The 26,867-nt window shown below is 35.6% G+C and overlaps 3 protein-coding genes and 1 long non-coding RNA gene across 11 annotated transcripts in view; 2 read left to right on the top strand and 2 right to left on the bottom strand.

The window, feature by feature from the left end:
* Positions 1 to 26,867, top strand: part of LOC134818437 (bromodomain testis-specific protein-like) — an 80,996-nt gene that overhangs the window by 14,240 nt on the left and 39,889 nt on the right. The gene's annotated exons all lie outside the window — the stretch shown is intronic.
* Positions 3,975 to 5,861, bottom strand: LOC134818453 (uncharacterized). The gene is made up of 5 exons (XM_063828021.1): positions 5,486 to 5,861; positions 5,152 to 5,282; positions 4,637 to 4,838; positions 4,304 to 4,428; positions 3,975 to 4,090 (listed from the first exon to the last, which is right to left on the bottom strand). The coding sequence occupies exons 1-5, from the start codon at positions 5,673 to 5,675 to the stop codon at positions 4,046 to 4,048; spliced, it is 693 nt and encodes a 230-aa protein (XP_063684091.1). The 5' UTR covers positions 5,676 to 5,861; the 3' UTR covers positions 3,975 to 4,045.
* LOC134817757 (dynein axonemal assembly factor 10-like) lies at positions 5,977 to 26,087 on the bottom strand. Its single transcript, XM_063827052.1, has 10 exons — positions 25,974 to 26,087; positions 25,771 to 25,858; positions 19,277 to 19,396; positions 8,041 to 8,152; positions 7,818 to 7,919; positions 7,548 to 7,663; positions 7,274 to 7,408; positions 6,883 to 6,980; positions 6,616 to 6,748; positions 5,977 to 6,467 (listed from the first exon to the last, which is right to left on the bottom strand). The coding sequence occupies exons 1-10, from the start codon at positions 26,072 to 26,074 to the stop codon at positions 6,393 to 6,395; spliced, it is 1,080 nt and encodes a 359-aa protein (XP_063683122.1). The 5' UTR covers positions 26,075 to 26,087; the 3' UTR covers positions 5,977 to 6,392.
* On the top strand, positions 17,786 to 18,785 carry LOC134817739 (uncharacterized). The gene is made up of 3 exons (XR_010160561.1): positions 17,786 to 17,901; positions 18,175 to 18,355; positions 18,540 to 18,785. It is a non-coding gene; the product is annotated as an uncharacterized LOC134817739 (long non-coding RNA).

Genomic DNA, 26,867 nt, shown 5'->3' with positions numbered 1-26,867 from the left:
GTTGTAGCTATTGATGCTTTTCATAAAAAGTTAAAACAAATTCTTCATGTCGTCCATCCTGGGTTTGGACAGGATATGCCCGCTTAAAATATTTCGGATTTCTATCACGTTACATTACATAATTCTGAAACATATATTATATTTACTATATTTACAATAAATTATGCAATGTCACAACATTACAATCAACAAAATAAATTTAATCGCAGAATCTCAAATACAAATAATCGTAAATTAAACTAAAAAAACAAATTAAACAAGCAATAAATTTTTTTTTGAAAACAAATAGAATAATATATATATTATTCTATTTGTTTTTTTTTTAAAGTTATATATAACAATATAATTTACAACAATGTATATCTACCAGATTTGAAACAACAATTAATTGAGTCCATAGGACTCATAATTAGCTAAGCTTTGATACAAAGCATGCGAACTCAAAGTCGTTTTCACAACTTTTGTCAACTGAATTGACAGAAGATCTGGTTCCTCTTATACACAGGAGAACCAGCTTCCTGATAATAAATGATAATTTACATCTTAAAAAATTTACAACATCTGAATAATTTTGTTGCGTCTTATAGGATATTTTCTCACACAATAACCTAAAAAATGTTCTCGCTTCTGGCCCGCTGCCACCCGTGACAGAGTACACCAGTGGACAGAAACTCCCATGTTCGACATTCAATATTCTCTCGTTGTATAACCTCCGCTTCTGAGTCTCAGCTCTCTCGTATATTTTTTCTGTTGATGATGAGAGATAAGACTCAGAATTAGGATTGAGAAACTTTATGTCGAAATAGGAGTTCTGTCCCGGACGATAGAATCCCCTGGCACGGACGTCAGGGTGGACATTGTCTCCTGTGTGGTACTTGTTGAGAAAGTCTCCCCGTCTAAAGTCTGTAGGTGGGGCTAAATGAATATATAAATTCGCATCCACTGACAACTTACTCCTTCATAAATAAACTTACTGTTGACAAATATTTAGATTTGTCTTTAAACGTTTTTTTCTTTAAACGTTTTTAATTCCCTGTAAACGTGGAATCTTGAGTTGTTCTCTTTATTGATCCCACTTTCTTTGTACACTGTGTATGTAGTCTGGAATGGAGAATTTCGCTGACGATTTTAATTCTGTGAAGGACAAAATTGTGGGAATATGATATTTACAACGATTTTTCAAATCGATATCTTCGAATGTTGGCACCGAAAATTTTGGTTGTTTGGCATCTACAGAGCTAGCATTCGGTGTTGCCAACGACATTGACTTTTTGAGGGACGGTATAATTCAGTCCGTCATTCATGCGGAAGTTGGTTGATTTGTTGTTGCAATTAAATTCAGACGTAACGTTGCTTGAAGCCCAGTTTAACTTACATAAAGCTCTAGAAAGGAAGCAAGTGTCAGCATTACTGCTTCTTGACTTTTCCAAGGCATTTGACATAGTAGACAGCGAGATACTGCTACATAAGCTGGAGCACTATGGCGTAAGAGGCCTTATCCTGGTTCGAGTCTTATCTAACTAACCGGAGTCAGTATGTTCACGTCAACGGTTGCAGTTCAGAAGAAATGGGGCTGGAATATGGAGTTCCTCAAGGGTCCATTCTTGATCCTATATTGTTCATTATTTACATAAACGACCTTGCAAATGTAAGCGATATAGCCCATTATATTTTCTTCGCTGATGATGCAAACATTATCGTTTCTGCCGACACGTACACATGCGTGCAAATAGAGTTTTGAATACTGTACAGACATGGGTTAAAAACAACGGCCTCAAACTTAATGTAGGCAAAACTAAATATATAATGATATTTACTAACAGATCACCAGAGGATATAAATATTAGTATAGAAGGACAGCGACTAGTGAAAAGTGAACATGAACGATTTTTAGGTGTCATAATTGACTCAAAACTTAGTTGGAGCCAGCACATTAAACAGTTAAGACTAAAATATCTAGAAATGCTGGCGTAATGATGAAACTTAAAAGTTCCATTCCGAATAAAGCTCAAAAAATGCTATACAATAGCTTAATTCAGTCTCACATGTATTATTGCGCTACTGTTTGGGGTACTAAATCTTTAAATCCCATTCAGTCTTTATTCTCTGCTTAAAAAAAAGCTATTCGCGCTACTGATTCAGAATATCATAACTATTTTTACGACAAAGAAAAACGTAAACTGCCATCTCACACAAAATCCATCTTCAACAAAATAGGAATTTTGGCTCTTCCTAATCCCATTGCTAAAAGCTGTCTCACTTTGATGTACAAGCTTTATATGGGAGTAGCACCATCAAATATCTGTAGTATATTTGAAAAGTCACCGCTTAGACAAACTGAAAGGAGAAATTCACAGTATTTTGAAATTAATTCAACAGATTACGTATCACCGATTATAGCATCTCTAACGTAGGACCACGATTATATAACAACACGATAAACGAAATAAAGAAAATTCTTCCCTTTAACGTACCTAAGTTACAAGATAAGTTCATTATAAATTCATTTAAGGACAACACTGTACGTTACTTAATCGATAAACAATTTAAACTTTGTTAATGTCAGTGGGGAGATAATATAGTTGATTTATATAATATAGATTATTTATTCTCTAGTGTAGATTAACTTTATTTTTATATTTACTTAGTGTGAACGATCAACTATAAGTTATTGATATTGTTGAATTTTTTAATGATAAATTGACATAATAAATGTTTGTAATATCCTATTGAGGCACATGCCACCCAATCGCGGGTTTACTACAAGTTGAACTTCGTAGAACCTTGAAGCAGATTCAGCTCAGATGTCACTTTAAATGAGGACTTTGGGTCAGAAAACTCGTTATCATCGAACACTTGGAACTTTCTTATCCTATTTACAAGAGTCGGATCTTGGGTAAGATCCAAGAATTTAGATTCGTTCTGATCATTGCACTCAAAATCATCACAAAGTCTCATGGTGTTAGTTTTATCAACTATTTTGAAATCAAGCGGAACATGAAAATTCTTAAAACGCGAAAAATCTGTTTCATTTCCTATACCACCAAAGACGGGCGAAACAGCTAAGTCGGCCTTATCTTTTTCGCATGTATTTTCCAATACAGTTGGAACTAAAATGTCGCTTCCATGATAGTCATTGTTATTGAACTTGCTTGAATTTATGTCATTTGAATTAAACTCGTTATTGACTTCGGCACGGCTTTCGTGATCTCGCCCTAAAATATTTTCATCAGCATTTTCTTGATTGATGTGGAAATTTTGCAAATTTTGACCCCCAATAAAATCCTCTGACACCATTTTGTTGTTTTCCTCTTGCAGCTCGAATACCAAAGGCTCCACGTGATGGGGCTTCCTGACGTGATATTGCTTCCCTGACTTCTAGGGGTGATGGTGGTATATGATTTGGTAGGTAGTGAGGCGGTCTTCTGTCATCTGTAAGGTCACTTTCATGGTAGTCTTCTATATTCACCTTGTCATTCAAATTCATTTTATGTGGGCGCTTTGAAATTTAAGCAAGTTGTTTGTAAATAAATATAAAGAGTTAAACGACAAGAATACGACGCATAAGGATTACATTTTTCAAGCACTTTGAGAAGTAGAACGGCAGCAGTCTACTCCTTCATAAACGTTTCATTTCGTAGTAGTTCATTTCGTAGTAGTTCAAAGGGTTATCACATCACACATGAGTCATGATGATTATTTTCTGAACGTGTAGCAAAACATAATGCAAACGTATTATTATTGGTGCTGGCTGTCGTTTAATTATCTTGTTGATAAATTTGATGATAATTGATAGATAAAAATAGTTATTTCTAAGACTGTTTCTCCGTATGCAGGACACAATTGTCAAATTTGTCAATATATGTAAAGATGATAATCAGCTGGGAGAGCGACTGAAGAATCTGCTGCTCTTATCCTAATATCCTTATTCTGTGATGAGTACTAGCGTCTAGCTACACAAATTAAAGACAAAATAACACAAATGTATTGACTGGAAGTAAGTGAAATATCTTACAAGGACACGTGATATCTTCTGCAGAACTTTCTAGCATCCCATGAATTGCTTCAGTTCTGTGTAACCACCGATCAGCTGAGACAGTTTCAGTATTATATTATTTCTAGTTTGATTTCGTCCCAATCTTCATCGCGTCCGAGTATAATGGCGTTTTGCAGACATGCAGCTTTTCAAAAGTCATGCTTTGCCTAATCAAAAAGTTGTGCTTTTCATCAAACATAAGTTATAATTTTAATGACGTCATCGACCATCGTACTACAATGATAATGAGATGACCATTACTCTGACCTTCTTGTTGAGCCAGATCCTAGGAGTGCTAGAAGCTCCGGTCAGTTCTCCAGCGTACTCCTTGATCTGATCGTGAGTGTCCCATTCCTTGATGTCGTGTACTCTCATTCTATTGGCTGGAATAACTGAGGAGTGAGGGAAGAGGGTTAATTTTACTTTCAATTCTACTAAGTGATACTATTTTCAAACGTTGTCATAGTATTCTCGTCACGCTAAAAATTACTTAGTAACTTCATAATAATAAGGTAAATGATATCAGATAAACAATAAATTCCAAAATTGAAGAATCACGTGATAAAGTCGGCGAGACAGATAAGTAGCCCTCAAACTTACGCATTCTTTTAAGACACATCTCAGCCATCACACAGAAAGGACAGCCCTTCTTGGAGATAAGAAGGTAGGTGTTATCTCCGCTCTTCTCCACCGCAGTGTCCACAAATTCCTTGGCAGCTCGTTTCAGTCTGGCCTCGTACGCCAGGGTGATTAACTTTCCAGAGTAGTATCCTTCTTTGGTGTTGTCAGCACCTCCGACTACCTGCAAATAGAGCATGAGATTAGAACTGTATCATAGTATGAAATTAGAACTGTATATCGTTATTCTGTGCGGGATAGCCCAGTGTTCAGTGTTGACCGAAAGAGAGGTCACGTGACAGGTGACACATCATCCCAGTCATATTTAGCAACAGGATTTTAGAGGCCAGGCCCAGGATAAGTACGATGCTTCCTCCCTCCCCTTAGTGCTTTAGCTGCTGCAACCCTTCATACTTCATAGTCCAGTCATGTTTGACAGATAAACTGACAGCGGTAAGTTACCTGTTTGTTTGTAAGCGTGTTCGTTTGTAAGTTACCTGTTTGTTTGCCCAGACGCGAGGGAATGTCCTTCCTCCTGTAACACACCAGTTATAATCCTGAATATCGCTCTTAAAATCTGCATCAAAGTCATCTAGTTCGACTATGTTCAGATCATCTTCGTGGAATCCTGAGAAAATGGACGTTGCAAAATAGGGAGAACGATTGAATGCAAACTATACCCTATATATTATATAACCAATTACTTCCAGTTTTCAGACAATTAAAAATTGCATTCGCCATTTGTTATTAGGCTTTTAAAAAAGAAGAAATATTGAAGAAAAAAAGATATTGACTAAAGAAAAATGAACTATTGGCAAAATAATAACTCACCGATGTCTTTCAGTGTCTGTTTAGCTCTGGTACAGTACGGGCAAGTTGTCTTGCTGATCATGAAAACAAGAGCTGAAGGGATTCCCTCATCGACAAACTTCTTAGCCTCCGGGTTGACATTGTCACAGTCAATATCGTAATCCTTGCCCGCTACAACACTCGATAACAGTAAAACGATGAAGACCTTCATGCTTTGGAAATTTCAGCTGAGTTCAAACTTTGACAATAGTTATGAAAGTGCGGGCGGTCTAGCTGGTTTTAAGTTGGCAACATCTGCTCAATCTGATTTGGAGACAAAGGGGGACAATAGAAAACGCTAGCCACAGAAAATCTTCTCGCAATTTTGTCAGGGCAAACTTATTTATCATGTTTTGCTGCGGAGATTATTGAATGATGCTAGACTTGTCAAAGTAGTTCTCGTTTCGAACAATTGTGAAATTAAGCATTTCGCATTGCACTGCCATGTGAATTGACAAGAGAAATGTGGACTGTTTCTGTTTAGAAAGTAAATCATATAAATAAATTAAGTTATGGAACAAAATATAATACAGTCAAGATCTTACGTTTCTGACAAAGATTGAATACGCGTTAAAAATTGAACCTTACAAGTTTTCTGGCCCAGCCATTGCATCTCAAGCATGTAACAAGGTACATATCAATAAAAATCTTCAAAATTTCCCTAAAGAACGACTATGTTTAAATTCCTAAGTAAGATCCCGAGACTTTAAAAAAAGTTTACATTCTCGAGTAAGATCTGAGAATTTCACATTCATTGCTGTTAACCTGCAGCAAAATATCAGTCCAAAGTTCAATCAAACCAAGGAATCACTTGACATTGTGAATGGCGATCAGAAAGGAAGTCTCCGTATTTGTTTGACTATCAAGTAAGCAGCTCGTTTCCATAGCTTCAGAGAGATTTGAGTCGAGTCACGATGCAAACTCTGACAGTTTGATCAAATCCAGAGCAAACACACAATCCCTCCTGATATAATAAACATTAGAGTAAAAGATGAATTGGCGAGAGCGATCGCTAATTTATTTTTGATATGCCCTTTGAGACATACGGTACTTCAATGTACCAAATTCGCACAAATTCTATAAAATTTAAATAAGATCTAGACGGATATTACCTTATCAGGGCTCCAATCAAATCCAGACAAGGGCTGTGTTCCAAGGATAACATTCTGTATCTGTTCCACAGTACCAGCCACTCCGTATTCTACACCATCACCATCTTGTTTAGTTCTCTCTTTAGGGTAATTGCTGGGAAGAAGGAGTGTTTGATGAAATGTGAGCTTGATTTGGTGTGCCATTCCATTGAAACCGTTTTGCAGGTTGTGGAAATACATTTTTTATCGGATTGCTATTTTAAATTTCATTTCCCTAAATGAACTTACTATTTCCATAGGCACAGAGATCCATTTCCACCGAGGGTCATGTAAACGTCTCTGTTTTGAGGCAAGTGTCTGACTCCCCATATCGTAGATTTGTGTGCCTGCGAAGCAATGATTGATCACAAGGTCAGATTTTAAACAATCTGATCACAAGATTACTCTTCCAGAAAGATCTGACAAAGCCATGCGTTCTTTCTACTCAACGAAAATAATTTTGTGCGCGCGTCTTGCGCAAATTAACTATGAAATAAATCACCGCGGTGGCGCTAAAGTACGTTTCCATAGTAACCATGACGTCACACCACCTACAGTTGGAAGCTAAGGGTTGTTGCCATGCAAGCGGTTCCTCACCAACCAATCCCACCATGCATGCTTGATATTACAACGGACTCACCTTTTCTATTACTGAAGGATAACTGCGTTTCGGATGATCAACCCGCACGTCGAAAGTGTGGAATTTCCCTTCCAAAGTTGTAGCCACAAGTTTATTCATGAGGATATCTTTACGATCGAACTGCAATCCACAAACCTGATATTATAAAAGTTGTCATATAAATATACCTGCTTCATCACACGATGAGAAGAATAAGGTATAAAGAGACATCTGAGACAGTCATTAAACCTTGAAGTGGAAACATTAAAAAATAAGAAAGTAAAAAAAAACAAACCCCGTTTTTTATGTTAGTTTCCCATCTAACAGCCATGTTCCTCAAATCAAACAGTTTGATGTCTCCGTTATCGTATCCAGCAGCCACCACTCTCTCCGCTTCAGTGTACGAGTTACCTAGACAGTTGTTCTAAAAATACTTTAAAACAACATTTTCCTAAAAGTAAACACAAATAGCTGCCGTTCAAACCATATTACTTTGAGTATCAGTTTGGCACTGCGCAAGAAGTAAGAGATAAGACAAATAAAGGCAACTAAAATAGTAAATTACCAAAAGCAACAGCCCAGCAGTCCCTCTTGGCTTCAGACTCTTTAGGTTGCATCATCGCAACAGGGTCGTTATCTTGCCTGACATCCCACACTTTGACTGTCCCTGTAAACAACAAACATTTATCAAATAATAATAACAAACTAGAGGGTAAGATTAAACAACAAACATGAAGCTACCATACCGCAGAGTTTGGAGAAAGCCATTAAAATACAAATTAACATACCATCGCGTGACCCAGTAACAATCTCGGGAGCACCAAGTCCAATACCTAAACCTCCAACACCGTCAATACAGTTGATTATCTCCGAGTGAGCCTTTACTGAGTAAACTGGTAGCTGATGGGGATATTTTAAGTTAAATTTGCAGACCGATTTTTATAGAAATTAGTTATTTAGTTTCCATAGAGTTCTGTCGATAGTGTGATAGCCATAGTTACTATAGTTACCATAATTTGCATTACCTTGTAATACCTATTAAAATTATTTTACACGATTCGATATTTGAGTTACACTTTTAAATTCGCGGCGAAGTTCCGGACTACGATGTATATCCGGCCGGATATCCTGCTTCAATATCCGGTTCCGCCTCCGGCTCCGGTTTCAAAAATTTTGCCGGATTTTTTGCCGGATATTTCATTTTTAAAATGTATTTCTAAAATCTTGAAATGCATATTTTTCGTCACATTTTAACTCTAATCCCTAAAAATCAAAACTTTTTTCACTTTACTTTGAAAAAAAAATTTTCGGCTTATAATGAACAGGGTAGCATGAAACGTGGATAAAAGTAGTTTTCAGAAAAACTTCGAAAACATTTTGACTTACAAAATTTTCGGCCTGAGTGATTTTCGATACGTACCTCCTGTATCGAGAGCTCCCGCTTCCGAGCTTGTGTTGCAAAGGGAAGGCTTACAACAGATTGTCGTGAAGTATATGGACACGTTCATTGAAGTTTGAGGATATTGGTAAATATTAGTGACCCTACTGAATGGCACGATGATGTAAAATGTGTCACACTATGACACTATATAAACCCTTCATGGTTAGGATAATCGTTTCATCCTCTAGATAAACTTTGTCGCATAACGATATCTTTATCAGACGATAAGATATCGCTTAAATGCGGCCGGCAGTGAGTTGTAAACTTTGTCACACTATAAAAACGTGACAGAGTTTATATGGACCCCTTGTTGCCGTGTTTGACCAAATTTTCGAATTTCCAATTTATAGGATAGTTGCATATGACTATTATCTACATATTTAGCGACTTTTTACGTTAAATGGTAGCATCATGTAAACTCCGTCACACATTTAAGAAATTTATATGAGGGATGTTTATGACATCCTGACAAAAAATGCCGAATAATCTAGCATTATTTTGTGAGCTGAATGTGTTTGGAATTGTTCACATATTTCATTGTTATAGGCAAATACAAATACAGAAGGCAGAAATAGGTAAATTTAGTCACATAAATTTGTATGATATCTCAACATGTGTGAAATTGAGTAAATATTAGTATACCAACTGAAACACCCTATATTACGTACTATGGATCAATTAACAATATTTCAACCATACGCCGGTCATATAAATTATTATATGGCAGTGATATGTTAAAATTGGACAAATTTCAACACCTGAACAGGGTAAAAATTTGTAAATTTCGTCACAAAAAAATATGATAACTTTATTTGCTATTTGTTGGCAAAATAACTAGTTTATCGACATAGGTAATATGGTGATAAAGTAACATTATATCATAATCGAGGTATGGTTCTTCAAAATAGGGGCAAGAAATGTAAATTTCGTCACATACGTCATTTTAAAATTTAGATAGATTTTCTTTCATATCAATAGTCCTTATTATAGTTGGAATGGATTTATACAAGAAATGTAGAAACCCATGCCAATTTTTCATCACATTGAAATTATTGTACTGTTGGGGCAGAAAAGGTGAATTCTGTCACATTTCAGTAACTTAGTAAAATTAAACTCAGCATCGTTAAACTTGAGTTCTAATTTGCTGAACAATAATCAACCAATAATTCCTGGAAGAACATCGAATTCTAACCGAGGTATGGTTCTTCAAAATAGGGTCAAGAAATGTAAATTTCGTCACATACGCGTACGTCATTGTAAAATTTAGATACAATTTCTTTCACGTGAACAGTCCTAATTACAGTCTGAAATGATTAATACAGAGGAAATTTAAAAACCCCTGCCCATTTTATAATGTACGTAATATTATGTTAATCACAGACTATTTCATTCTATAATCATTGTTTCCAAATTTAACCTATTTACGATGTCGTATCATTTTGTGACGATGTTTACATCAACTGCCCTATACTTGAATCAATTGTATCCGTGTATCGTCCTTATATAGAGATTCCCCGCAAAATGTAACCTATTTATGATGTCTTATCATTTTGTGACGATGTTTACATCAACTGCCCTATACTTGAATCAACTGTATCCGTGTATCGTCCTTATATAGAGATTCCCCGCAAAATGTGACCTATTTACGATGTCGTATCATTTTGTGACGATGTTTACATCAACTGCCCTATACTTGAATCAACTGTATCCGTGTATCGTCCTTATATAGAGTTTTCCCGCCTTCCGAACCAAAATCAGATATAAATGATTATATATCAAATTCCATGTAAATTCTGTCACATAATATATTATGTGACAGAATTTACATCATTTCCCAATTACCAAGTGTATATATTTGCTAACTTTTCAAAACAACATATTTTAGGGCTATGATTGGCAGAAGAACCATCAAATAATGAGTTGAAAGGGTTTTGAGGACACCTCACAGTAGAAAAGAGGTCTCGTATTCTGAGTGTGACAAAGTTTACGAAATATTGCCTTAAAGCCGTTCGATCACTGCCCTTTAACCAATGTTGAATCATAATTGTTATATTGACCTAATCTACTATATTTTAGACCAAAAAATGCTGATCGGGCAGCTATGGTAAACAATGTCACAAAAATGTGACATTTTTTACATTATAGTGCCTAAAAGCAATACATTTTATTTCTGAGCGGTGCATATGGGAGTATGGGTCACGTGGCTAATGTTCAGAACTTATGAACATGCTAGATTAATAGATTCTAAAATTAAGCCAATATCGTCGAGAACGCTATTTTAGAAATTTACCAATATCCTCAAACTTCAATGAAAGTGTCCATATGCTTATATACTGCCGTTCCCTGAGAAAAGGCATTAAGTCCATTTTTACGAAATTTTGAGATATTGGTACAGAATTTTCAGGAGAAGATTCTCTACAACTTAAGCTATGAATCAAGTTATGAAAATACTGTTTTAGCTGTCACGAAAGGCAGCTTAAGTCACAAAAAACTTGAATATTTAGCTCGTTATCCCAAAACCTTCCCTGAGAAAAGGCATTATGTCCACTTTATTTGCAGTTTTTGTATTTTTTGGCCTAGAACTTCCACAGCTTTAGTTATATCGAAAAGATTTGTATGTGGTCGTTATCAGCTCAGCAAGCAAAAAATTTTGGTACCAATATTTAAAAATTTAAATAAATATTATTTTCAACATTTTTTTTCACACCCTTGTGTGAATTAATGAAAAAATTTTTGAAAAATTTGGTGCTTTAAATATCAAGTATGTTCAAATTTTTTTAACCCAAATTAATGCGTCTGACTGAATGCGATGCTGTAAAAGTTATTTCAATATATTCGATATTTAAGAAGAAATTTATCCATTTTTCGTCAATATTACATACTTGCAATGCACAGGAGGCTCACATAATTATACTGCAAAGATATGATCAAAAATATAGAAATGTTGTATTTTCTGGGTTGACTTTATTTGAGGAAAAATGGACTTACTGCCTTTCTAGAGAGGAATCGGTTAAATTCAATTCTGATTAAAGGCAGTAAGTCCGCAATTCCCTCAGAAAAGGCATTAAGTCCAATTCGGATGGGAAAATAGTTTAGTTATTCTGGAGAAAAATGGTTTTTATAGATCAGTGTTGGTGAATTTATGCTTTTAATCATGTTTAGGACATATGTAATAAAGCTTATTGAATGGGTTAAGCGAGCGACCGATTTCATTCTCGGTATCAATTTGAATTTGCGGACGGTTATTCAAATTAATATCATTTAATTTTGTTTGGGTAAGAAAGACATATATAATTATATTACTTCATCTTGTTACATTTTTACACGGTAAGTTAAGAAAACCATCTCATTATTTAAAAGTAGCCGTGTTCCTCCAAACCTACGACTTTAAGGAACTAAAAGTAGCTGTATTTCGCCGTTAACCTACACCTTATACTGTATACTTCATGATTGGGTCGTAATTCAAAAGCTAATTTGACAAGAACTAGAAGTGGGGCTCATTGGGTCACTTAACGTCACTTGCGTCACACTCACAGCGAAGGTATGTGTTTTCTGATCTAGGAACATGTACCTTGCTCGGATATTAGATTATGAAAATATGTGGAATTCTAATAGTAATAATATCGATCCAGGATTGTTCCGCAGAAGCAATATGAAGAGGTGCAAGGAACTTTTAATAGAATTCAACAATCAAAAGGTCGTACTCGTATGTGATTTGCCTTTAGTCACAGCAAAGGTATGTGTTTATTGCCTTTACAATTAGGTTACCTGTCTGCAGGAGTAGGACTATATCAGTATATCTGTATTCTGTATAATATTATATAGTCCTATAGTCCTACAGACTGGTAATATAATTGTCCAGCCTTATTATCTGGGAGCCTTATTTTTAGGAGCCTTATTTTCTAAGGTCCGACAGTCGACTCATTCTCGATACTTACCTCCTGTATCGAAAGCTCCCGCTTCCGAGCTCGTGTTGCAAAGGGGAGGCCTGCCTTCCGAGATCGCATTACCAGGCCTGCATGACAAAAAGGGAACAACTGTGTTTCACATGGGCAATCGCGCTCAAGGGGTCTGGTAGGATATGCCAATTGCATGTCATTCTTGATAATAACTTGTCTACTCTTGTTACATCTAGTCTGCTCTCGTAATTCGTTACTACGTACTGCTTGTAGATCGTTGATTTGATATATTACCATTAGCTATAATGTCTACACTCTACTGCTAAACAGAAAACATCATCGGTCTGGTCATACTACTCAGAGGAATGCGGAACTCCGTATGCACGTTGCAACAAGTGCTCAGTCAACTTGCAGCTTGCTGCTTGCCTATCAGAATTTCAATTATGACTTTCATTTGGTTGAAAATTGTACGAAAATTAGCTAAAAATTATTCGAAAATTTAGGTGGGGCACGAGAACTGTTAGTTAGACTGTAAACACTATCTTATTGTGTGATTCCACATGATAATGACAAATATCTAAAAATAAGGATATAAATTTAAATTTTGCGGCAAGTTCCGGCTGCCTTATATTTTACCCTCCAAACACCGGTTTTGGTCCGGCAGAATCCGGCTAACCGGATAATAAATTGATATCCGGCAAGATCCGGTCCGGCAGCCAAAAGCCCATTCCGGTCGGTTCCTAATAGGAACCGACCGGATATCCGGCTGAATCCGGATCCGGCCAGATATCCAGCTTCAATATCCGGTTCCGGCTCCGGCTCCGGTTTCAAAAATTTTGCCGGATTTTTTGCCGGATATTTCATTTTTAAAATGTATTTCTAAAATCTTGAAATGCATATTTTTGATGCACATTTCCTAACTGAACATATTTTGGCTATAATGACAGGGTAGCATGAAACGTGGAGAAAAGTGGTTTTCAGAAAAAATTTTGCCTTACAAAATTTTCGGTCTGAGTGATTCTCGATACGTACCTCCTGTATCGAGAGCTCCCGCTTCCGAGCTTGTGTTGCAAAGGGACAGAGAAAAGGCATTAAGTCCATTTTTACGAAATTTTGAGATATTGGTACCAAAATTTTCAGGAGAAGATTCTCTACAACTTAAGCTATGAATCAAGTTATGAAAATACTGTTTTAGCTGTCACGAAAGGCAGCTTAAGTCACAAAAAACTTGAATATTTAGCTCGTTATCCAAAACCTTCCCTGAGAAAAGGCATTAAGTACGTTTGTAGAGCCTTCTCTGAGGGAACTTTTTCTGTTCCCTGAGATTCCCTGAGAAAAGGCATTAAGTCCACTTTATTTGCAGTTTTTGTAGTTTTTGGCCTATAACTTCCGCAGGTTTAGTTATATCGAAAAGATTTTATGTGGTCGTTATCAGCTCAGCAAGCAAAAAGTTTTGATACCAATATTTAAAAATTTAAATAAATATTACTTTCAACATTTTTGAACCTGAACACAAGGGTCCCCCCTTGTGTGAATTATTGAAACATTTTTTGAAAAATTTGGTGCTTTAAATATTGTTCAAATTTTTTTAACCCAAATTAATGCGTCTGACTGAATGCGATGCTGTAAAAATTATTTCAATATAATCGAGGAAAAATGGACTTACTGCCTTTCTAGAGAGGAATCGGTTAAATTCGATCCTGATTAAAGGCAGTAAGTCCGCAATTCCCTCAGAAAAGGCATTAAGTCCAATTCGGATGGGAAAATAGTTTAGTTATTCTGGAGAAAAATGGTTTTTATAGATCAGTGTTGGTGAATTTATGCTTTTAAGCATGTTTAGAACATATGTAATAAAGCTTATTGAATGGGAAAAGCGAGCGACCGATTTCATTCTCGATATCAATTTGCATTTGCGGACGGTTATTCAAATTAATATCATTTAATTTTGTTTGGGAAAGAAAGACATATATATAACTTCATCTTGTTACATTTTTACACGGTAAGTTAAGAAAACCATCTCATTATTTAAAAGTAGCCGTGTTCCTCCAAACCTACGACTTTAAGGAACTAAAAGTAGCTGTATTTCGCCGTTAACCTACACCTTATACTGTATACTTCATGATTGGGTCGTAATTCAAAAGCTAATTTGACAAGAACTAGAAGTGGGGCTCATTGGGTCACTTAACGTCACTTGCGTCACACTCACAGCGAAGGTATGTGTTTTCTGATCTAGGAACATGTACCTTGCTCGGATATTAGATTATGAAAATATGTGGAATTCTAATAGTAATAATATCGATCCAGGATTGTTCCGCAGAAGCAATATGAAGAGGTGCAAGGAACTTTTAATAGAATTCAACAATCAAAAGGTCGTACTCGTATGTGATTTGCCTTTAGTCACAGCAAAGGTATGTGTTTATTGCCTTTACAATTAGGTTACCTGTCTGCAGGAGTAGGACTATATCAGTATATCTGTATAATATATAGTCCTAGTCCTACAGACTGGTTATCTAATTGTCCAGCCTTATTATCTGGGAGCCTTATTTTTAGGAGCCTTATTTTCTAAGGTCCGACAGTCGACTCATTCTCGATACTTACCTCCTGTATTGAGAGCTCCCGCTTCCGAGCTCGTGTTGCAAAGCGGAGGCCTGCCTTCCGAGATTGCGTTACCAGGGGAAGCCTCGAGTCCCCTCGAGACTACGTACTGCTTGTAGATCGTTGATTTGATATATTACCCTTGGCGGCTTGGCTATAATGTCTGCTGCTAAACAGAAAACATCATCGGTCTGGTCATACTACTCAGAGGAATGCGGAACCCCGTATGCACGTTGCAAGAAGTGCTCAGTCAACTTGCAGCTTGCTGCTTACCTATCAGAATTTCAATTATGACTTTCATTTGGTTGAAAATTGTACGAAAATTAGCTAAAAATTATTCGAAAATTTAGATGGGGCACGAGAACTGTTAGTTAGACTGTAAACACTATCTTATTGTGTGATTCCACATGATAATGACAAATATCTAAAAATAAGGATATAAATTTAAATTTTGCGGCATGTTCCGGCTGCCTTATATTTTACCCTCCAAACACCGGTTTTGGTCCGGCAGAATCCGGCTAACCGGATAGTAAATTGATATCCGGCAAGATCCGGTCCGGCAGCCAAAAGCCCATTCCGGTCGGTTCCTAGTCTTTATCTCACATTGGAATCTAACGTCCGCCAAGATAATAATAATGAATATTATATTAATCGATAAGGATGTACTGTAATTAATTATGAAACTCTAATTTCCTGTGGTTAACGTTTTTCAGTTTCAGTCCTTTTATTTATTTCGATTTAGCAATTCCTGATTACTAAAATCTGCCGAGATTTACTGAACTCCAACTACAAATATTGGTGATTTTAGTATTCTTGAAACGAAAAATTCACGGAGTTTTTTGAAAAGCTCAAGAGAGTACAACACATCACGCGATAAGAATGATAATGGGCTTGCTAGGTATCTTGGGAAAATTGTTTTACGTGTGTTTTTTTATTTAAGTCTTTTATCTAACTACTTCTTAAAGTTCTTAATAAAGCACTACCACTTATTTATTTTGATAAATAAGTTATTTAAAATAACCCAGGAAAATATGTATCACAAAGAGATTGGGAGAGCAGCAAATGTTACAAAAATATATGTTCTACACAATACAACAACCACTGACTTCATGAGGAGGATAGCTAAAGAAAAGAATGAAAAACTGTTGACTGAACCATTCTCTGTCATGAACATCTCACCAATCATAGATCAGATAGATAACTGGAAGAAATGGTTCGGATCGATTGAACCATATTATGCACTGAAAGCCCAGAATAATCCAGTAACACGGAGGCTGTTCCACAGGATGGGATTGGGCTACGACTGTGCATCATTGCCGGAGATTAATGGTGTAATTTCAACTGGATGTGATCCAAAGAAGATCATAGTATCCCATCCGTTCAAAAGCTACCACTGTGTATCAGGTTAGACCTCCATCCACCTAGTATTACAGTATCGTTTTTATCTACAATCAGATGTAATCAGTAACACTGTAATGGGTGGTACAATAACATCATTTGTAAGTTGTACTTTCCTAATACCCGTGAATTATTTTACATCTTATCGCAGAAATTATCAAGCGCAATATGCTGACCGTGGTGGATTCTTTACAAGAATGCGACAAGATCAAGAGGGTTTATTGGAATTTGAAAAATGAAACGTTCCCGTCGACTACAAACAAACATGGAGATTTAACAGAAATCAAAACTCCCCCTATCCTAATTAGAATTAAACCCTGTCAATTGGCAGTGAACAAAGTACATGTAAGTTCAATTCAATTTTGTGAACAATTTCAATCTCATTTCATACCCCCAAGTCTCATTGTGAAATTTTCACTTCACATAACTTAAAGAATTTTTGTACTAGTTAAATGATTCGCAGAAAATTTCCCTAAAGCTGTTATTAATTAAAACTGTTGTATCATAATGTATCATCATGTATTATAAACTCGGACTTCATTGGCAGTGATACCTTAAATTTTTCAGGTTGATTTTTCCCGAAAATTCGGTGTTGGTTGGTGCCACTTTGAAGAGCTTGTCAAGCATTGCAGAAAATTAGAACTAGAAATAAAAGGTATTGGTTTATTGGACATTTGGTGATATAATACTTACATATTATATATTATATATTATATAATTAATAAATTTTTTAATTTGTCTTAGAAATTATGGCCATTTAAAATCCGAACATTCTTTTTGCATCACCCCGTATTTCGCTCTTTTTGCTGCACCAAATTTATCATAATATATTTTATTGATTAATAGACTCAAGGCTGGGCAATTTTAACTTATTTTGATTCTCTTTTAAAGGAATCTCCTTTCATCCTGGATTGAGAGCAGACGATGCTGAACCGTGGACACAGACGATCCAGTTTGCTACAAAATGCTGGGAAGTCTTGCATAAACAGGGCTACAATCCAAACATTCTAGGTTAGTAGATGTTAAAACTCTAGAGTCTAGTATAGATTATGTAGATGCAATGATTACACTCTTGATACTTCGATAAGTAATTGATATCGTAATATTTCCGTTATTTCCTCTACGTCTGCAATGTTGTTTTAAAACTTTCAATTAAAACTTGATAAAGTAACAACTCCAGATATTGGAGGTGGGTATAAAGGTCAAGATGGTGAAAACATGCCAACCGAAGAAATCGGCAATCTAATTCAGCGATCAGTACAGAATAACTTTCACTCGATTGGAGAGTACCCAACTGTAGTAGCAGAGCCTGGCGCGTAAGTTGCTCAACTTTTAGTATCCATTGTAATATTATAATGTACTGTTCTTATTAATAGATTAAAAATTCATATATCATTTTCATATATTAAAATTCATTTATAAATTAATTAATCCAATCTTCCGATACTGATTATATAGTCATAGACTAATTATCTAAATAGGCAAATTCGACACATTGACTTTTGTCCCCCCCCCCTTCTCCTCTCCCCTCCCTCCCCCGGCCCCCTCCGTATTTACCCAAACAGTGTCATTGACATTTTTAGTTTCAGGTTTATGGTAGGAAAAAGCCAAAGTACAGCAGCATGTGTTTTAGGGACCAGATTTGAGGACTCTTACCCAGAATACCACCTGTCTATTGGGTGCTACAATGGATTAATATGGCATCTCAACGACCCCAAATATCCTAATAAGATTGAACCTTTGATTCTACAAAACCCTTCTTCAGAAAAGGTTTGATTAGGAACCAATTAGGAACTTTCTACCGCCGATCCCTTTATTGACGATACTGATAGATTGAAATATTTTTGTATTGGTAATTATGTTATTTATAAGTAATATGATACTGGTAGTTATAAAATGCAATGACAGACGAATAACGTACTGTATTTTGCAATAAAACGATGTCACGTGACAGGTTGAGAAGTTGCAGAAGTCGCACATATGGGGCGTATCGTGTGATGGGGCAGACGATTTGGGAGAAAGAAGAGTTCCTAAACTAACAGAGGGAGACTGGGTTGTTTACTCTGAGATTGGTGACTACTGTAATGAGCAAAACACTGTTTCCTTCAATGGATTCTATCCACCGGAGATGATTTACTGCTGCGAAGAGAGACATTCACAGCAACTTCAGTATTTGTTGGCAGAACCGGAATTTGAATTTATTGATCCTATTGAATCTCAGCAAATTTCATACACACTCTCTGGCTCGTAGGACTAACCCCCGGCCCCCCCCCCCCCCCCCCCACAGCTAGTGTAGTGCCCCGGCACAGAGTGGCTTAGGGTTATTATTTTTATATCACACCTCTGTTGAGGTAATGCTCAAGTGACCCCTTAACGATTATGTGATAAGAGTGTGATACATATATAATATATGTTTTAAATTTATAGTACAGACCCGTAGTCCGTACCTTATGTTTTACATTTTATTTTAGTTACAATTGACACGATGAAGTATGTCAAACAAATTTAAAAAATGTTATTCTAGTTTCAGCCTTAAAAGTAAAACAGAATTTATCACTTAACTCGAATTGGAAAAATAAATGCAGTCAATGCTATGAGTTGAACGATAAATTAATTCAATAGATAAAATAATATTATCTAAATTAAAATAGTTTGTTTCTAGAAGCTAAAGAAAGCGCAATAAAAACTCACGTCTCCCTTCTCCAAGTCCCATGTTTCCATCTTGCCCTTAAAGTTTCCAGTAGCCAGGTGCCTGTCTTGCAGAGCTGTTGCTCCGAATGTACAACATTTTATCTCGTCCTTCTTCTCGTACTGAAATTATCTTTGATAAGCTTTTCGTACAATTCTAATTTCTATTGATATTTAAGTTTAGCTTACTTGTAATCACGTTTCAAAAGAAAGTGGCGCCTTCAGGTACACTGGGGGGCATAAAATGGCATAAAATGGAAAAACCCTTGAGTAATTCCCCATTTTATGCCATTGGCCCCCCTGTACACTGATACAGGCTTTACTACCACTTAATTACTACTTAATGATTAGTAACATGGTTAAATCGAATGTGTAACTATTATCAGTAGATTAGACACCATAAACAATTGAACAACTGAATGAATATAAATTACAGGTTGCCCAAGATTAATTCGAGACTTTTAGACATATCAACATTAAGCTCCATTGTGTAATCCAACTTTGATCCAAAGTTAATCAATTCAATGATGTTAGGACGTTAGATGGTAACGTCAACTAATGAAAACAGGAGATATTTTGAGTCTATTGAGTAAACGTTCAATTTTCCATCTGATTTATGGTATAAACGATGAACAAAACATGGGTTCACATTACCAGCATTTGTTTTAAAGATCCAATTTCACATCCTGCAGTACATATTGTGTAATCGTATTTATTCTCCTATGGAAATGCACATAGTGTAGTATCGTGTTTTACTATTTAAGTTACGTCATAGCTATGTGACGTCATAGTAGCTATGATAATTATTTCTTTTTTAAGCAGTTTCTTGCACAATGTCCAGATCATAAAAACGGTAAACTCGTCTCACTTTTCTTGAAAAATGACACGAATTTTTTCATTTTGGCAGTTAAACATATTTTCGGCAGTTAAGTTATAATGTTGTTCGATGTGTTGTTGGTTGCTGGTTAGCTAGATGTTTAAAAACGAACTCAGAGTGCCCTTAACCCGAACAGCATTGATCATTTGTAAATAATGGTTCTTTCACAATGTACAGTGTACAATGTACAAGGTACAGTGTACAATGTACAATGTACAATGTACGATGTACATATTGTACAATGTACAATGTACAATGTACAATGTACACCCCATTGGGCTACTTTTTAAACTGAACCACTTCGAATTTTACCAAATCTTTTATTCTTAGATCGTAACATATTATTAAATATATTTTTTGGTTATAATGTTATGATTGCATTATTTATTTTAGATTTATTGTATTTCAGTATTATTATGTTATAGGATGGAAGTGCTTTAAGCAGGTGTAGCCAGTCCACACCCTTGCTCCATGATATGAAGGACTTGTATTAATTCTAAAGTTCTAAATGAAAAGCTAGAATATGCAATTTTCATTCGGGTTTAAATGACGAATGGTTTTAATTGTTGCAAATTTCGTTTGCACAGAAAGTAACAAGGACAGAATAAATATTGTACGTAATTATTAATTAATCATAAAATTCCAAGAGTATTAAAATATCTCTCTCTCTCTCTCTCTCTCTTTCTCTCTCTGAATAATTTGGCCGGGCGTTGATTTTTGACATTCCATTCTTATATTATGAATTGTATCATGGTTGTATGCCCTGCCCGCTGATCATTTAAAATTGTTTCATAGTGAATTTGCTATTTTTGCCGATTTATAAGCAAACTGTTTCAGGAGTTCTGTTGTGTGCTTATGTTACGGCACAAGACTAAGACAACAGTCTTGGCAGCATTTTCCGACGTAAATTTGGTGCATTTTAAGAGTGTAAAATCGATCACAGGTAAGGACCCATTTTAATACTGGCCGGTGAGCTTCAATTGTACAATTGGAGCGTTTTTGTATGATACCCAGAACTCAAATGATAATTCTGTTGTACAGTGTGTAAAACATGTAAGTGGAATACAGGAATGTGGATGCTTGTAAATCTTTGTTTTTGGTTTAATAACACTTTAAGATCTTTAGCCATCATGGGATGTTGCGTGAGGAACAGCTACAGTAGACATAATGGAATTTATTTAACAATGGCGACAGCGTTGTTAGTATTCGGATTCCCAAAACGATACTTTTTACCGCATCAAAAAATACCAATCACAACCAAAGTTATGAATATAAGTCATAGCGTGAGCGTAAATGTGAGCTAGTTTTGAAGTTATGACGTTAAGATGTTCTTGCTCGAGCACGTGCATTTTTATCGTTGCTACGCAACAGCGCAGTAAACCTTTGCTAAAATAACGCCATTATTCTAACGATTATTTAACCTCACTTCCGACGTTAATTATAAAAAATCTAAAGCCTAAATCAAAATTCTAAGAATGCTATAGCCTATTCCTATCCTTTTTCTACAACCCTGCTAAAAATGGCGAGGTTTCAACTCCATTTGCGAGCTGGGTTTGGCTTCACCAGAGGATCATTTTGAGGTCGATTTTCGGTGTTTTTTCTTCTATGTCCCCGTTGCCGGGGAAATTTCGTCAAGTTTAAAATATTGTATAGATATATATAATATGACTATTTACTATTTTTCCATCACAGGCTTGGAACCATTTTAATAATGGCCGGTGCTTCTTTTCTATTCGATCTTTTCAATCTTTTATTTCACATTTAGAGACGAGCGTTTTGTTTGATACCCAGAATATTTAATAAACTCCAATGATAATTCTGTCGCCCAACTAAGCTGCTGATATTTGTTTGTGTTATAGATCACGTTTCGATTCATCATCATCATAAACAAATAGACTGTTGGGTATAACGAACCCCTGGCCCAGGGCCCTACAGCCAGTTGAATTGTTGTAAGTCTGCCACCCTGATAATATAGTGAGCTTAAAAGAAAAACACTTAAACTGTAATTATGTAACTTCCAAATAGCATATTAGCAATTTAAGATTTGAGGCTTCTTTTAAACACAAATGTCTATATTTAGACATTTAATATGAATAACAAAAAGCTACTCCATGACATATTCAGAGGAAAGAAAATCACTATAACTTAGCCAATCTTTGCTAGCATTATTTAAAACAACCATTTGGGTTCCTTTTTGCTGATTTTGTTGTTCAGGTGACTTAAGCTGTTGCGATAATTTCTTAAACTTCACTCCGCAGACTTCACATTAACAATCAGTTTTATATTACAGCAAATTGTAACGAGGAAACAATAGAAATGGTGGTAAACTTTTCCACGAAAGACAGAGAAGTTTTACTACCAGCACTAGCAACCTGCGCCAATGACTGTTACTTGTTTGATAAGACCTTGGACGTAGAACAATATGCTTATGAGCTAGAGGAGTACAGGTTATTTAATAATAGTTAAAATAGTTAAAATAGTTAATAATTAATAGTTAACAGTACTATGTTTACAGTATGCACTGAAGGGGTATCCTGGGAAGTTTTTTGAACTTTTAACAGGTACCCCTCCTCATTTAACCCTCCATTAAGTTTCCTATCATTCGGCTGAGTCGACCGAGAAGATTGCATATATCCAATGGATCCTTAGCTACTCCCTAGACTAGGTGACACATTTTTTCTACTCAGATATCTCATTTGTTGAAATATACACAAGTATTAAACCATGTTACATTTTTGGGAGGATACCAACATCAGCTCTGATGTTAAGATAAGGGAAAATGTTCAGTAGAGAATAGAGATGATATTTCTCGGTTCTCAATGCAAATGTCCAATACTCAAAATATTATGGAATCAGGGTAGAAGAGAAAGGAAATAACACAGGAATAGAAGCGCAGTATACTATGTACAAACTGAAGGTTGAGGGTGAACATCATGGTAAACTCCTCCTAGCGATCAGAGGAACATGGACTCTTCAAACACTCTTACAAGACCTCTCTTTGTTAGATTTCGGACAGGTGGGTTTTCATCGTCTAGTCAATGCTAATAAATAGTTATCAAGCCTGGTCCCTGTTGATATAATGGTCTGTATAAAACATGTCATCTAAATGATGTTGGTGGCTGTGAACTATCATCTAAACATCCAATAACAAGCAGTGCTATTTAATGGATTGTTGGACAATTTAGTGGACACTATAATTCCAATGTTCAGGTGCTGATACAGCTGAAATTAGGTAGAGCTGGAGAAACACTAGGCTGGGAGAGGATAAGGAAGGCATGTGATCACATGGTGGAAGTGGCAAAAGAGCTGAATCCTGACTTTATCACAGGACACTCACTAGGAGGTCTGATTGCAGAGGTGGTAGCTTCTCACACCAGAATACCAGGAATTGCCTTCAACAGTCCGGGACCAGTGGGATGCATTACCGAAACTCCTTTATACAACACAGACAAAACATTTTACGAGGGTCTACAATTCGAAGTGCATCTGAGAGAAAATGATCCTGTAAGTCAGTTGAACTACGAATGGCACATAAATAAGAGTCCTATATGGCATCCTGGATCAAACCATGGCAGTGATTTCATGGCAATAGACATCCAGAAAGACTATTCGACTGTTATAAAAGTTGAAGCATTTGTTGGAGTAGCAAAACCACTTCTCTCTTTCAACAAAAGAGAGGACTCAAACAAAAATTCAACCAGAGTTTTGAAATGGATTTTTAGAAATGAAAGTGGTTGCTGTGTAATTCAATAAAATTGTGATTATGATAGTGATGTTATTTGAGAACAAATAATCAATTTCCTTATTTTCCACCCAAAAAAGTCAAACTCTCAACAAGTCTGCCTATTTCAAAATGGTATGTTTGATACTTGATGAATTGTGCTAGGTTAACTATACTCTGTATCCTGATTCGGTGTTTATTAATTTAATTTGAAAAATTGAAATAAATTTAGACTAAAGTTGACTTAGTTAACTGTAAAGTTAACTATACTTTCACATGTTACAATTTAGGATAACAAATTTAAGTACCTAAAAATTAGTGCTCTCACCAACTAGTTACTTGAAATCAGAAGAAACTTTAATCATATTGTATAAATTCTAGGCCATCTCCCTTAGTTAATATACCTACATTCTTATGATGATCAAAATCTAAAATATATGGCTACAATGAGCATTTTAATAACAATATTAATTCAATCCTATAATGTGCCATGTAATAATATTAAAACCGTTGTATGTATCTACTTAAGGGGAGATACACCAAAAACGTTTTTACTCCGAACATCGATTTTATTTTATATTATGGTTAAATAGACAAAAAGAATAAGATTGCACACCTTCAAAATTTTCTAAAAATATTAAAATTTGGAGAAGTCTGTCACTGTAATATCGATAGTTCGGCCATTTTAAAAGTTTTTTGGCTGATTCTTTTACTGAAGATTACTTACACTCCGTACAAGACAACCCTTTAAAGGATTATTTCATTGAACAATAAATGATTAAGTTACAGACCGAACAAGGTGAAAAAAGAAAAATTGGGATTTTTACTTACCACCAAAGTTGTACATTTTACCACTCGCCCAGGTCATCAGATATCGCTTCAAAAATTCTTGTGAGTGTAGCTGATGATAATATCAAACTTTTTGGAACATGATTTCTCTCAGTTTTGAGTTTTAAGGTATGAAATGTGGCCTAAACGACTTAGTAAAATTCATCGTAAAAAAGGGCCAAACATGGCAGATTTAAGGCTTAAAATGCCTATAACTCAAAAAGTATCAGTTTTTTTTGAAATAATTTTTACAGGATCGTAATCAGCTTGGTAAGACAAATCTTTTAGTACCAAATTTATAATAGTTAAAGACACAAAATTTGTAAAAAAATGTGTACAATTTGTACAAAATTTATACAAGGGGGGACCCTTGTGTTCGAGCTAGAAAATTATTTAAGACAATTTGTCTTCTAAAATCACCTATTTGGTACTAAAAGATTCGTCTTTTCAAGCTGATTACGATTCTGTAAAAATTATTTCAAAAAAACTGATACTTTTTGAGTTATAGGCATTTTAAGCCTTAAATCTGCCATGTTTGGCCCTTTTTTACGATGAATTTTACTAAGTCGTTTGAGGCCACATTTCATACCTTAAAACTCAAAACTGAGAGAAATCCTGTTCCAAAAAGTTTGATATTATCATCAGCTACACTCACAAGAATTTTTGAAGCGATATCTGATGACCTGGGCGAGTGGTAAAATGTACAACTTTAGTGGTAGGCAAAGATCCCAATTTTTCTTTTTTCACCTTGTTCGGTCTGTAACTTGGTCATTTATTGTTCAATGAAATAATCCTTTAAAGGGTTGTCTTGTACGGAGTGTAAGTAATCTTTAGTAAAAAATCAGCCAAAAAAATTTTAAAATGGCCGAACTATCGGTATTGCAGTGACAGACTTCTCCAAATTTTAAAAATTTTCGAAAAAGAAAAATATTTTTTTTTCTCGATGAGGTAATATTTTTAGAAAATTTTGAAGGTGTGCAATCTTATTCTTTTTGTCTATTTAACCATAATATAAAATAAAATCGATGTTCGGAGCAAAAACGTTTTTGGTGTATCTCCCCTTGACTATACCTTCTTAGAGCAGATAAGTTCTTTTTGTCCCATCTCGAAAACTTGCATTGCTCCTGTGCCACGTGCATGACTTCCAACAACGACAAACCTGGGTACAATAATGTTATGTGGCAATTCTCAGCAAAGTTGATACTTGTATAATATTAAGTGATACAGGTCCAAATCTGATGAAATCCATTTTGAAACAAAAGCTTTAATCTTACCTGGCACTACAAGGTATCCATCTGACGTCAAAGATAGTATAATCAAGGCTTTTCTCAAGATGAGCAATGATTTGAGGATTTTCTAGACCACTTGCCATCATCCTACTAAAATAATGAATAACGGTAAGAAAATTATTGGAAAATTGTGAATTTGTCCTTTATATTCACTTAAATGATGAAACACGATTGAATGGTTCCTATTGGAGTTATAACACAGGATGAGATCAAGTTTACCACAAGAAAGATACAACTTTCCTTGGTCCAGGATATGTAGTTGGTCAGCTAGCTAATTCAGTGCTGATCAAACACGGAAAAGCACTAATCCGTGAAAACCCCCTGCAAAACAGTACTAAAGAAAAGAGCTGATGAGATGGTAAATGGGAAGAGCTCAACAACTAATGATGTAGCAGAGAAAAAAAGACCTCACCCAAAGGCAGAGGCTCACGATTCTCATAACATGAGAGCGATGGAGAGCACAGAACTCACACAAAGACAAAGACCCACTTCTCAGGAGCGGGTATGGTTCAGAAGAAGAAGAAGAAGAAGAGTCAACTCTTACTTCAGTTGTTAATATCTCGTCTACAGCAGACAAGAAGAGACCACTCTTTGCCCCTTCATCTCACCAGAATCGGAGAAGAGTTTTACCTAAAGTAAAGTAGATGATACAATACAAAAGTATTGATTTTGAGTGAAGGTTGAAACAGTGGACTGGTGGACAGTCAAGTTATAACTTACAAACAGACGGTGTTGATCAAGCTCAGGTTTAATACTTGACGAATAAAGAAGTAGAAAGATTGCTGTTCATGGAGTGTATCAAGAAGTAAAAGACATCGGACAGAGCACAGTTTAAATATGTTCTAGATGGATCATCACGAAGACTGATATGATAACTGG

This window comes from Bolinopsis microptera, chromosome 7 (assembly GCF_026151205.1).
Source record: "Bolinopsis microptera isolate Bmic1 chromosome 7, MBARI_Bmic_1.0, whole genome shotgun sequence".
NCBI lineage: Eukaryota > Metazoa > Ctenophora > Tentaculata > Lobata > Bolinopsidae > Bolinopsis > Bolinopsis microptera.
Note: the sequence above shows the minus strand (reverse complement) of the source record. Positions and strands in the feature narration are given on the sequence as shown.

What these genes read in the sequence shown, in the direction of transcription:
- LOC134818453 (XM_063828021.1), bottom strand. Translation starts at nt 5,675, where the DNA reads ATGAAGGTCTTCATCGTTTTACTGTTATCGAGTGTTGTAGCGGGCAAG. An exon ending in ACAGACACTGAAAGACATCG is followed by an intron (nt 5,283 to 5,485) that starts GTGAGTTATTAT and finishes CCATTTTCTCAG; the next exon opens with GATTCCACGAAGATGATCTG. An exon ending in GCGTCTGGGCAAACAAACAG is followed by an intron (nt 4,839 to 5,151) that starts GTAACTTACAAA and finishes CTCTATTTGCAG; the next exon opens with GTAGTCGGAGGTGCTGACAA.
- LOC134817757 (XM_063827052.1), bottom strand. Translation starts at nt 26,074, where the DNA reads ATGATGGCAAGTGGTCTAGAAAATCCTCAAATCATTGCTCATCTTGAG. An exon ending in CTGCTGGGCTGTTGCTTTTG is followed by an intron (nt 7,664 to 7,817) that starts GTAATTTACTAT and finishes ACAACTGTCTAG; the next exon opens with GTAACTCGTACACTGAAGCG. An exon ending in TCTCTGTGCCTATGGAAATA is followed by an intron (nt 6,749 to 6,882) that starts GTAAGTTCATTT and finishes CCTTCTTCCCAG; the next exon opens with CAATTACCCTAAAGAGAGAA.